Source organism: Phalaenopsis equestris, unplaced genomic scaffold (genome assembly GCF_001263595.1).
Source record: "Phalaenopsis equestris unplaced genomic scaffold, ASM126359v1 Scaffold000134, whole genome shotgun sequence".
In the NCBI taxonomy this organism is placed as follows: domain Eukaryota; kingdom Viridiplantae; phylum Streptophyta; class Magnoliopsida; order Asparagales; family Orchidaceae; genus Phalaenopsis; species Phalaenopsis equestris.
Genome location: NW_018164576.1, coordinates 2,788,441 through 2,800,918, shown reverse-complemented (window position 1 = coordinate 2,800,918; position 12,478 = coordinate 2,788,441). Strand labels below are relative to the sequence as shown.

Below are 12,478 nucleotides of genomic sequence, written 5' to 3'. Positions count from 1 at the left end.
TTCCCTTTGGATTCCTTAAATAATTGTTCCTATTTTGAGTCATTCTTATTTGATTTTCCCATGTCCAATCGTGAAAACCTAAACTTTGAAATCTTGAAAGCGAAACCACCTGATCTTAATCGAGAGTTATCTTAAGTGATTTCGATCATTTAAGATGTAATTAACTATAAGGGCTTGCCTCTATAGGGGACCAGGAACCCAGATAAAATAAACCTTATTTAATTTTTTTTATGTTAGAGGGGAACTTGTTGGACTTTTTTATAAAAATATTTCGCAGATCAAAACGGATGTCACAAATTGTTTAGTCTAGATGATTAAATCCCTATTACAAGTAATATATTTATTCTTCGGGATAAGTGTATTGCTTGTAGTATTGTATTAAATCATCTAAACTATTTAAAAATGTGAGACTCGTTTGGTCTCACTTATTTTAAAAATTAAAAAACATTACTACTTTAAAAAAGTTATATTTATATTTAAATTATTTTCAAAATCACAAAATCATCACCGTTTCCAAACTACGAAAGTGAAGTTGAACAATAAAACGGTCGACAGCTGTCCACCACCCCTAAGAACTCTTTTGGGAGGTGACAAACCACTCTAGTTCGCTTATATAAGAATTTTATTATTCACACTGAACTGCTTAGTTATCATCTTTTATAAAAATAAGCTTTTACAAGATAAGACCCAAAAAAATAATCATATCATACTGAAATTGCTCTAAGAATTGTCTAAAGGATAATTATATATAAATTAAACTAAACAATTCTAAAACTTAATTTCAAGCACATATTTTTGATCAACAAGAGCAAAAATTAAATAGGCATCACAAAATAATTCTCATTCATTACACCATACTTGAGCCTTTTTACACTTTTGGACACACGAACACTCGCACTCCACTGCTTGCACAAGAAAATGTGAAATCCTACTCAAAAGACCGTAGAAATAACCACTTAAAACTAAATCCCGTCTCGTAACATTGCGGCACCATGCTTTCAGGTTTGAACACATTTTTCCCAGAAGTGTTTCCTTAATTCTGCTACAGTAGCGCTACGGCATTGATATTGTAGCTTTGCAGATATAGTTCCAGCACAAAAGACCATAGAAATAACCCAATTCAGCTCATTTTTATTTGGAATGTAGTGGATTGCAATTTGCATGAAGTCAGAAGTGGCATTTCGCAGTTTGCAGTTATTGAAGAGGTTAGAACTGATTAGGACTTGGGAGATGCATCATATATGGTTCTCTAGATAAACGATGAAGGAAAACAACGAGTGTGACCAGCTCTCACCAGAATAATGTGAGATCAAGTGAGAACAAACTTTTGCTTTTGTACTAAAGTTGATGTAAGGCAGGAAGAAAGAACTCCTCGTAAACAACTTAGAGCAATTCATACATACAACTCGGATCAAAATAAATAACACTCTGTATAGAATGATTTCATTCATTAAAAACAGTGTATTCTTTTACAAGCCATGAAGCCCTACTTATAAAAATATAATTATAAAAATAATGCTGATTATATGGAAACAAATCTAATGTTATCGAATTCTAGCAAACATTCAAATTCAAACTTAATATAGTCTAAAATAAAGTAGCTCTGGTTAATGAAGTAAACCAAATAAAAATATCAAAAAATTTATCCATAATAAAACATATTTCCAGAAACTCCAAATTTGAAATGACAAAACAGAAGAGGGTGTGCAGATAAGTAGATGAGCCATGTTCAAATAGGTGGCTAACAGAATGAGCAATTTAAGGTTACATGAATGAAAATTTTGAGTAATGAAGTCATTGAAAGAGATGAAAAGGTGAGGCAAAATGATCTTATAGAAGATGTGTAAGCACCATCATTGACGATGATGGATAAAATGCATGAAAGAGTAGTAAGTTGGAGAAATGTAGTTGAATAGGAGGGGGCATGAAAAATCATAGTTGTGATGTGGAATGGAGAATATGTGGTAAGGTGGGGTTGGGTTGAGAAAATAACTGAATTAATATGATTCAGTTGAAGCAGCAAGTAGAAGTTTTGAAAGGAGACAATCCCCGAAAGGGAGAACATAAGAAACTCCAATCTGAATTAATCATGACATAACATCCCTTACCGAAAAAAAAACTAGCTTATTTATAGAAAAAGGGACTATACAAAAAGATCTACAATCAAATTTATTTTATCCAAGCTGCACTATAAAATAAATCAAATAAATCCAAAACTTATAATTTAAAATAAAGAAATCAAAAAATCAATTATATTTTCTTATTCTTTGCAACATCAAACTGTTCTTATTTAAATTTCACCTTATATTATGAGTGTTAATTGACCAAAATATTATATGTTCAGATAATATTGTTATATGCACTAAGGGCCCGTTTGGGGCAGCTTAAAAGTGCGGCGGCGTTTTTGAAAAATTTAGGTTTGTGTGTCTCTCATGCTTTTTTGAAACCCGCATTTCACTGTTTAGGCTAAACAGTGAACGCGGGCTATAGGTGTGTATCGCGTTTGGGGCATACTATTTTCCTTCACTGCCCTCGCTACTCTCGTTTGCCTTGGTTCTTCGCTCGATCGATCGTGCCATAGCTACCAAGAAGGTGTATTTTGGTAAAAAAAAAATCGTACTCCCTCCTCTCCTTCCTCTTCTTCTTCTTCCTCTTTCCTCGTCTACTTTTCTCCTGTCCCCTCTCGTCCTCCCTCGATCTGTAGTTTCTCCTGCGAGAATAATTTTTGCGATTCATCGCTTTCTGGTGTGATACATGTTTGCGGTTCATGGTTACTGTTAGATCCATATAACTCAACATCGTTTACGTATTTGTAAACGAGAAGCAACTGGTTTAGGGTTTTGTGGCTTGAGATCTTTGAGGTTTTTCAGATTTTCAGAAACCTTTTTGAGGTTTTTCAGAAACCTTATTTTTACATATGCTCCTACATTTGATTCGGTTTAATGCCAGAAATACTTGGTCGTTTACATATTTTTACATTTGCTGGAAAGATGTTGTGGCCTAGCTACCGAGAAAAATGCATTTTTACATCAGTTAGTTGTTGTATGTTGTTATTGATGCGTTGGAGAAGTGGAAAGATTTGATACTTCTCTATTTTTTATATGGTAGGTTCTCCATATGTTTGGTTAGTTCAGATTTGGTACTTCTCGGTTTTTGATGGTCGAGATTCGTAGGCCTCACTAGAAACAGCTTCTTGGTTGCATTGTTGTTTTTGATCCTATATACATTCATAACTTTTTGGTTTGTAGGAGGGTTGGCAGCATTCCATCTTTAATTACATCATTTTATCTAGAAATGATATAACTAATTTATTTTGTCCATGGTTACCATACATGCCATCTTCAACAGACCATACATGCACAAATTTGTAGGACGTTGGCAGCATTTTATCTTTAACATACATGCCCTCTTTCGTTTGCATAAAAGGTATATTTATTTTTTTACATACATGTCATCTTACTATCCGTTTATATCACAGTAAAAAATGAGTAAACCTAAAGAGGCCGGATCATCGGTTATGCATGATAAAGAGACCACTACTATATTTTGTGATATATGTCTGAGAGAGGTCGAGTGGGAAATAGACCATCTACCTATTTTAGTAAAGAATATTGGCAAAATCTCATGACTAAATTCAAAGAATTAACCATAAGAGATTACGATCAGTAGTTGGTCTTTCGTTTACATCAAAGGTATATTTATTTTTTTACATACATGCCATCTTACTATCTGTTTATATCATAGTAAAAAATTAATAAACTTAAAGAGGCCGGATCATCGGCTATATGTGATAAAGAGACCACTAATATATTTTGTGATCTATGTCTGAAGAAGGTCGAGTTGGAAAATAGACCAACTACCTATTTTAATAAAGAAGGTTGGCAAAATCTCACGACTAAATTCAAAGAATTAACCAGAAAAGATTACAATCGGATGAAACAAAAAAAAAAACAAATGAGATCAATTAAAGGAGGACTAGAAATTTTGGATAGAGCTCAAAAGAGAATCAACTAGATTGGGATGAGATCCACTAAAGCGGACAATTGATGCACCTAAGGAATGGTGGACAGAAAAGTTAGAGGTAATTACATGACTATTTCTACATATTTTCAGAGTGAAATGTTTTGACTATTTAATACATTTTTCTTGTTACTATAGGCAGTCCCAGTGGAGAAAAAATTCAAATTGAATGGCATTGAACCAGCTTTGGAGGAGAAGTTGGATGGTATGTTCACTGGCGTTGTAGCAACAGAAACTCATGTTTTCTCCCCAAATGAGCAGGGTTTTGCCAGCTTAGCACAGGATATGAAGACCGAGCATATAGGTGACTCAGAAGAACGTCTTAGTCAAATCCAGACAGATGTTCAATCCACTGGTGAGACAAAACGTCCCCGACCTGAAAAAAAGAAAAAAAATTTTGCATTTGTTAGAGGTACTATTGAGACATTGCTTGAAACCTGTAAAATAAAGTCCAAACTGGTGAAGGACAACACAATTCAGGAGTGTGTTCAGACCCTTAACACATATCCTGGTATTAAGGAAGACGAAGCAATGTATGTAAAGTATGTGAAGTTGCTAGAGAACTCAATTCGCATACAGTTCTTTGCAACTTTGGACCCAGAATTCTGACTTGCCTACTAGTGTTCTTTCATGAATGATTGACTGCTATTTACTGTATCTTCATTGCTACTGTCATATTTTTGTACTATTTATGTGATGGACTCTTCTCTATTTATTTCTTATGGACGCACATTTGGTTATCTTTGATCGTGTTATGTATTTTATTTTTTCAATCATGTATATGTCGTATATGTATCGTTGTCATTGTCACGTATTATTTATTGGTTTATTTAAAAATTTATCATTTTTCAATTTTTTTCAATGGATGAAGAAGAAATTAATCAGAACCACATTGTTTCTCTCATCCTTACATTGTTATATTATTACTACAATGCATATGTTGATTGAAACTCATGCATGACTTCGAGTAATATTGGCGATAAATGAGTCGGAGAGTTATTACGTGATCACCCTACACGTCTCGCAAACATGTTCTGTATGACAAAAATAATATTTTTGGACCTGCTTAATCAAGCTTAATCTGGACCTGCTTAATCAACTTCGGACCCTTCATGGATTGCATGGTTCATCAAGAACGACAGCTAGAGAGATGTTGGCAATTACCCTGTACATTTTATCCCAGAATGAATCCATTAGAGGAGCTATGAAACGGTTTCAACATTCATCAGAAACCATCAGCAGATATTTCTAAGTTGGGTTGAATGCGCTAGTGAGCCTGGCATGTGAAATAGTCAAGCCAGAGGATCCAATGTTCCAGTCTATCCCCACACATGTTGCAAATGACCCTCGATACATGTCATTTTTCAAGGTGCTTCCCTAATATAAATTTCAGTTACTACAATAGTACACATGTGATTTTTTTATTGAGTATTTCGTGCACCACAGGACTGCATCGGAGCTATAGAAGAAACACATGTCGATGCACGTCTTGCTGGCACAGAGAAGGCTTCATACATCGGACGGTGCGAATCCCCAACACAAAATGTTATGGTTGTGTGTGATTTCAACATGTGTTTCACCTTTGTGATGGTTAGATGGGAATGTAGCGCACACGACAGCCGTGTTTTCAAGTTTGTCACTAGAAACAGAAGATATGGTTTCCCTTATCCACCACCAGGTATGACAATTGTGTTTTACTTTTGGACATATTTTTTTCTAAAATTGCTAAATACGAAAAACATAAACAGGGAAGTACTATTTGGTTGATGTCGGGTACCCCTTACAAAGGGGATATTGAAGCCATATACGGATACAAGATATCATATCCCTTATTTTGAAAGATCAAACGGAGTTGCACGATGCAAGAAAGAAATATTTAACAAAAGGCATTCATCCTTGCGCGGTGTCATCGAGATCATTCAAGGTATGGAAGAAGAAATAAGTTATTTTACGTGATATGTCAACTTATCCATTTCCAAAACAAATCCAGATAGTAGTAGTCACATTAGCATTGCACAACTTCATTCGACGACATCATTCCAGAGCGGATGCAGAATTTGTCGTCGTAAAAGAAGATTTACTGCAGATACCACCTGAGGCATTGAAATACTGTGAGACGTATCATACCACAACTCGAACTTGATTCAGTAGAGGCACACACCCAGATGGTGAAGGTGCTTCGGAAATGGCAGCTTTGAGAGAGCAAATAGCAGATGACATAAGCCAACCAATATAGTTCAGATTGTGACTGCTACTGTTCGATCGAATCATTTCCTATAAATTCATGATTTTTTACGTTTATCTCCACTATCTGATTGCAGTAAGAAAGATGATAAATTTGTAAATATCAAATTTTCAATGAGCTATTAGTGTCAAATGAGAATGAAGTGAGTTAATTGTTTCTAAATTAGCACAGTGGTAGATAATGTAGTTTTATTATGAGCAATACCAATTCTGTGTCAGACTGGTCATTTAACTAAAAAATCTACAAATCAGTTGTTTACAAAACGCACGAACCAAATAACTAAACAACTTATCCAGAACAGAGACAGATTGGTCATTTACTCAGAATCAGCTGTTATGAAAACGCACTAACCAAACAGTCAGTCAGCTTATCCGAATCAGTTGGTCATCAACAGATTATCAGAAAAAACTGATTATCAACATAAACTAGATAAGCTGCAGCTGCCCCGAACAGACCCTAAGTATCATATGTCAAGTGTGACATAGGTTATCTTAGCGTGTAGACTTACAAAGAGATGAACAAAATCACATAAAAACACTCAAATTTGCATCCCATAAACACCAAAACTAGAATATTTTACAGAAAGAAATACAACACGTTAATTTAGAGGAATGTCCCCATAAAATTAATTGAACTCAAAAACTCATAGAAAACCCAAAAAATATCCAGCCCCATATTTACACTAAAAAATTTTATCAATAAAATATTTAGTCTTGTGCTTGTTCAAGAATATCACTCGTTGCATGTCCAACTACAAAACTATTTGAAAATTACTTCATTTTGTACAAAACAAAGAAAGCTAATTTATAGATTATCAAAACATAAAAGTGGAGCACAAAAATCTCATAAGAAGTCGCATGACAATCAAGCAAAATCTGTCAAGAAAACATTCTTGAACCAGCAGGAAATCTCACCAAAAACCCAAATATAGGAAACTATGCTAAAATAACAGAGAATGTTTAAATTTGGAGGGCATTATTGGTCATTGACAAGATAAATTGCAGATGCATTATGATACTTCGCCATCAAGAAGCCACTGAAACACAAATAGTCGCGGAAATAGACAGAATTCTACATCACCTTCCTATTATGCATGAAATCATCTTAAAATACTTATTCTTTTTTCACACACAGTTTCATTATCAGACAGCTTATTTACCGTGTAATATTACAATCCTGCAACATAATTTGTTGTCGAACTATTATTTCACTGCTTTATTTGTAAACTTTAAATCTCCATGATATTCACTTATCAAAAAAATTTCCTCAGGATACTTACTCATCAACCGCTAAGTCTCGACTCTAGAAGTTGCATCTTTATCTATATATTCACTTTTCTACAAAAAAGAATTCCTAGACACTAATACTTTTTTTCAAATAATATGATTGGTCATTAAGAAAATATCCCAGCCCTATCCAAATTTAAACTTGTATCAAAGGTTATGAATCACAAAAAATTTGTAAAAATTGCAAGATAAACATCAAGCAAATCCCCACAATGCGCCCACATTTCTTTCTTTTTTGTTCAAATAAGATTGCAAGAAACTAAATGGGTTGGAGAAAAGGCTGGGAGATTGATACCTTAGGTTTCAATCTTTGGCTTTCAGGTAGGAGTCACATTAGAAATGGTGTATATGTAATTACACATAAGAAATTGAAAGATACTGTTGTAAAAATTAATAAAATTGGATATAAAATTATAGTCCTTACGATTATTGTTGATACTAAAATTTTTAATATTATAAGTGTTTATACTCCTCAAGTAGATTTAGATATAAGTTCTAAAGAAAAATTCTGGAATCACTTAAAAGAATTCATACAAATGACACATCTTGAAAAAAAAAATTTATTGGGGGAGATTTAAATAAACATATTGATAGAAAGGTAGAAGATTTTAGAAAAATTCATGGTGGCTACAGTATTTGAGTGATTAATGAAGAAGGTAAAATCATATTATGTATTGTTTTATCGAATGATTATGTTGTTGCGAATATTTTATTTAAGAAAAGAAATAAGCATATTATTGCTTATAAGAATAGAACCAATAAAACACAAATTGAATATTTTCTTATGACAAAAAGTGATCGTCAAAAATATAAATATTGTAAGGTCATTCTCAATGAAATTTAAATACTCAACATCAATTATTCATTATGTATTTTAATATGAAGAGTTATAAGAAAAAAAATATTAGAAGTCATTGTCATAGAATTAGATGAGCACCTAAAAGACAAATAATTTTTTTTTTCATGAGTAAACTTCAATATTTAAAGATTTTGTATGTTCATGAAGAAACAAATTATATGTGAGATAAAGTAACAAAACTATTAAAAAATATCAAAAGATGTACCTGGAGAATCAAAAGGAAAATTTTCTATAAAAAAAAGTTAGTGGTAGAATAATATTGTGCAAAAAAAAGATAAAATATAATAATTTGTGTTACAAAAATTATTTTAAATGTAAAAGCTTCGAGAACTGAGAAAAATACAATATGGCCCGTAGAAAGTCTAAGAGAACAATTTGTGATTCTGAAAATTATGTTTTTAGTGATCTTTATAATAGATTAGATACTAAAGACGGAATATATATATATATATATAATAGGCAAACAAAGAGAAAACAAAAATAAAGTAAAGATTTAACTTAAGTAAAAGTGTATTAAAGATGAATATTAAAAAGTATTTTTATTAGAAAAAGATGAATATCAAAAAGTATTTTTGTTAGAAAAAAATACTCAGCATAGGTGGGTGAGCAATTTTGATGAACTTTTAATGAAGTTTTTGAAAATACGATCGACATTAGTGATCCTAATATCGTTAATAATAATAAAATATTTTACTTTAATCTTCGCATTTGTAAAAAAATAGTTGATGATACTTTAAGCCCAATATCGTTTTGCTCTAGTTATTAATGCTCATACTGGACATTTATAAGAGGATTTACATTAGTGTATACTTTTCGTTGATGATATTTTTATTATGGATAAGATTAGAGAAAGAGTTCAGGAAAAACTTGAATTATGAAGATCTACATTGGAGACTAAAGGCCTTCGTTTGAGTAGAACTAAAACTGAATACATTGAATGTGATTTTACCAGTAGTGGCTCTAGTGGCAGAGTTGTAATTATAGATGATCAAATCATTAAAAGGTGTGAATGCTTTAGATATATCGGGTCCATTGTTCAAACTGACGGTGATATGAATGAAGATGTTATTAGTAGAATTCAAGTTGGTTGGTTGACGTGGAGGAATGCATCGGGCCTATGGTGTGATAGAAAAGCACTGTTTAGACTGAAAGGAAAATTTTATAAGCTGGTGGTGAGGCCTGCATTCTTTATAGCGCAGAATGTTGGTCTTTAAAGGTGAAGCATAAAACAAAGGTAAGTGTTGCTGAGATGAGAATGCTTAGGTGGATAAGTGGCTTGACACTTAGAGACAAAATGCGAAATGAATATATCCGTGATAGAGTTGGGTTGCATAACTTTAGAAAGAGCCGTCGTAGATGGTTTGGTCACATTAAACGTCGATCCTCTGATAGAAAGACTTGGCTATATTATATATAAAATGATCTTAATTTATTGGAATTAAAAGAAAATATGACACTTAATAGGACACAATGGAAAAAAAGGATTCATTTAGCCTACCCCACTTAGTGGGATAAAGGCTTGTTGATTTTGTTGATGTTGTGCAAACAAGATTGCATGGCAATAGTTGTCCTATAGAGAAGAAGAAAATAAGTTCTATAGAGAAGAAGAACATATTAAAATTCATTAAGGCTCATTCAGTTGCTTGTAGAGAAAAAACATGTTTTAATATGTAAAGATTTTGTCTTCATTCGGTTGCTTGTAGGTAGAAAACACATTTTCAAAAGTAAGAATTTTGTTCTCATTCATTTTGAGCGTAAAAATAAAATCATCACTATTAGTATATTTTAAAGGAGTTTGCACAGTTAAAATTTGATATTTGTTTCCAACCAAATTAAAAAATCTAAAAAACTTTGTCGCCATTCAAAACCATGGTTTCTATCTTCAAGCAACCAAATGAGTAAAGTCTAATTTATTAATTGAGAAGAAAAAATGATTGGTAACAAGAAAATCATTAGAATGTTAACAAATCCTTCTCAAAAATAAAACAAATGTGATCGTCATTTCTAACCTGCTTAGCCATGTTGCAGGCCCTCTCAGGAGAATTCAATATCTCGTAGTAGAATACAGAAAAATTTAACGCGAGACCAAGCCGGATCGGATGCGTCGAGGGCAATTCTGCCGCAGCAATCTCCTGCAAGATTGATAACGTGAGAAAAAATTTTAAATATTTTAAACAATTTTGATATCAACAAAAGACTTAACAGCCTTCAAGTTGGTATTTCAAATCCCTAACCCTAGAATATATCGAATGCAAGCGATAGGGATCCATGACAATGCCCTAAACCCTAACCGATCAGCATCTTACCTGGGCGGCCTTATAAGAAGAAAGCGTATTCTCAGCAGCTTCCTTTCTCTCATCGCCAGTCTTGAACTCCGCGAGATAGCGATGGTAATCGCCTTTCATTTTATGATAAAAAACCTTGGACTCCGCATTGGAGACGGATGAAACTAGTCGCGATTCAAGTAAACGAAGGATCCCAGTGCAAATCGAAGAAAGCTCGGCCTCGATCTTCGACCGATAATCGCGGGCAGCGGCGGCGCGATCGCTCGCACCGCGGCCTTCTTCTTTCTGCTCAATCGATGAAACGATGCGCCACGAAGCCCGGCGAGCGCCAACGACATTCTTGTAGGCTACCGAGAGTAGGTTGCGCTCTTCGATTGAGAGCTCGACGCCCTCAGGGAGAGAGTTGACTACCTTCTCCATGAAGTCTACCATCTCCTCGTAGCGTTCCGCCTGCTCGGCAAGCTTTGCCATGTAGAAGTTATCTTCCGTCGCCGAGGATGCCATCGCCGGAGAAGAAAGATGCCCGACAGATGAGGAGACGGGAAAGGAGAAAAAGCTGGGGATTTTTTGAAGAGAAGAAACTGAAGGTATTTTACGACTGAAAGAATGTACCCAATTGCATTTTGTGATTAACGCTTTTAATTATGGGGGGGATTTACATGTTCACATTTAACAAAAAAACCTCACGAGTGTGTGTGTGTGTGTGTGTGTGTGTGTGTGTGTGTGTGTGTGTGTGTGTGTGTGTGTGTGTGTGTGTGTGTGTGTGTATATATATATGTGTGTGTGTGTGTGTGTGTGTATGTATGGAGAAGTTCTTCATATTTGAAGCTTTAAAAAGATTTGAATAAAAATTTAAATACAAGTGTAAATGGATAAATAAATAAATAAATCTTCAAATTGGCTCTTCTTGAGAATAGTCTGTCTGTGGCCAGCAATCCTTGGGTCCACGAGAGGTGGTTCGGCAGGCTCTGTCGGATTCAAAGGGCGGTCGTCTGAAGCTATTTGTCGGTGACTCGACCCTTGTTAGCCGATCGACTTTTGTAATCTGTCGACCAGCTTTGGACTATACTTTAAAGGAACTGGTCTGACGATCATTTGTAACTCATATGTTGTATAATTTAATCATTGATAGGTCCTCTTTGATAACACCTCATTCAGATTTCCTCAAGATATATAAAATTATTATGTCAATGGACGAGTCTAAACTGGACGTGCTCTCTCTCTCTCTCTCTCTCTCTCTGTGATCGCATAATCTTCTATCTCACTAGTGTTCCGTTGTTGTCGCCTGGATCTCCATTAAAATAGAGAAAAAATAAAAGTTGAGAACTTTGAATTAGTTTGGGTGGCATATCGCATTCAATTAGGATGATGGATATTTTGTGTAAGATAAGATGTGCAGAGTAGAGACATAGAAACATCAAAGAGATTCATATCTCAATAAAAAATCTCAATCAAGTACTTAATCATCGAGCACGAGAAAGAAGAAAGAGAGGAAGAGTGTAGAGTATGGGAGAAAAGAGGACAGAGGAGGAATGTTGTTGAGAAATTTACATTATTGAAAAGAGGATTCAATAATCACACAAATCCAGAAGAACACATAGAGATTTAACGATGTTCGGTAAAGATGCATACGTCCTCGGGAGCAGAGCAACGAATTTCACTATTTCAGAGAAGTCCAAGTTACATACCCATAGAGTTAGACATCATATATCTAAATAAAAAAACCCACAAATAAAATTATCAACTCACCCTCGCTTCCCCCAACCCACTAAATTCCAAGAGA

General features: G+C 34.2%; 1 protein-coding gene across 1 annotated transcript in view; it reads right to left on the bottom strand.

Moving 5' to 3' along the window:
• The window catches only part of LOC110021335 (14-3-3-like protein F), a 22,188-nt gene extending 10,866 nt beyond the window's left edge, over positions 1–11,322 (bottom strand). Inside the window, exons 1-2 of the mRNA XM_020719785.1 lie at positions 10,717–11,322; positions 10,420–10,542 (exon numbers count right to left, since the gene is read on the bottom strand). Of these exons, the coding sequence (XP_020575444.1) occupies positions 10,420–10,542; positions 10,717–11,199 (606 nt within the window). The 5' untranslated portion in view covers positions 11,200–11,322. The remainder of the gene's footprint in view (positions 1–10,419; positions 10,543–10,716) is intronic.
• Positions 11,323–12,478: the final 1,156 nt, after the last annotated feature.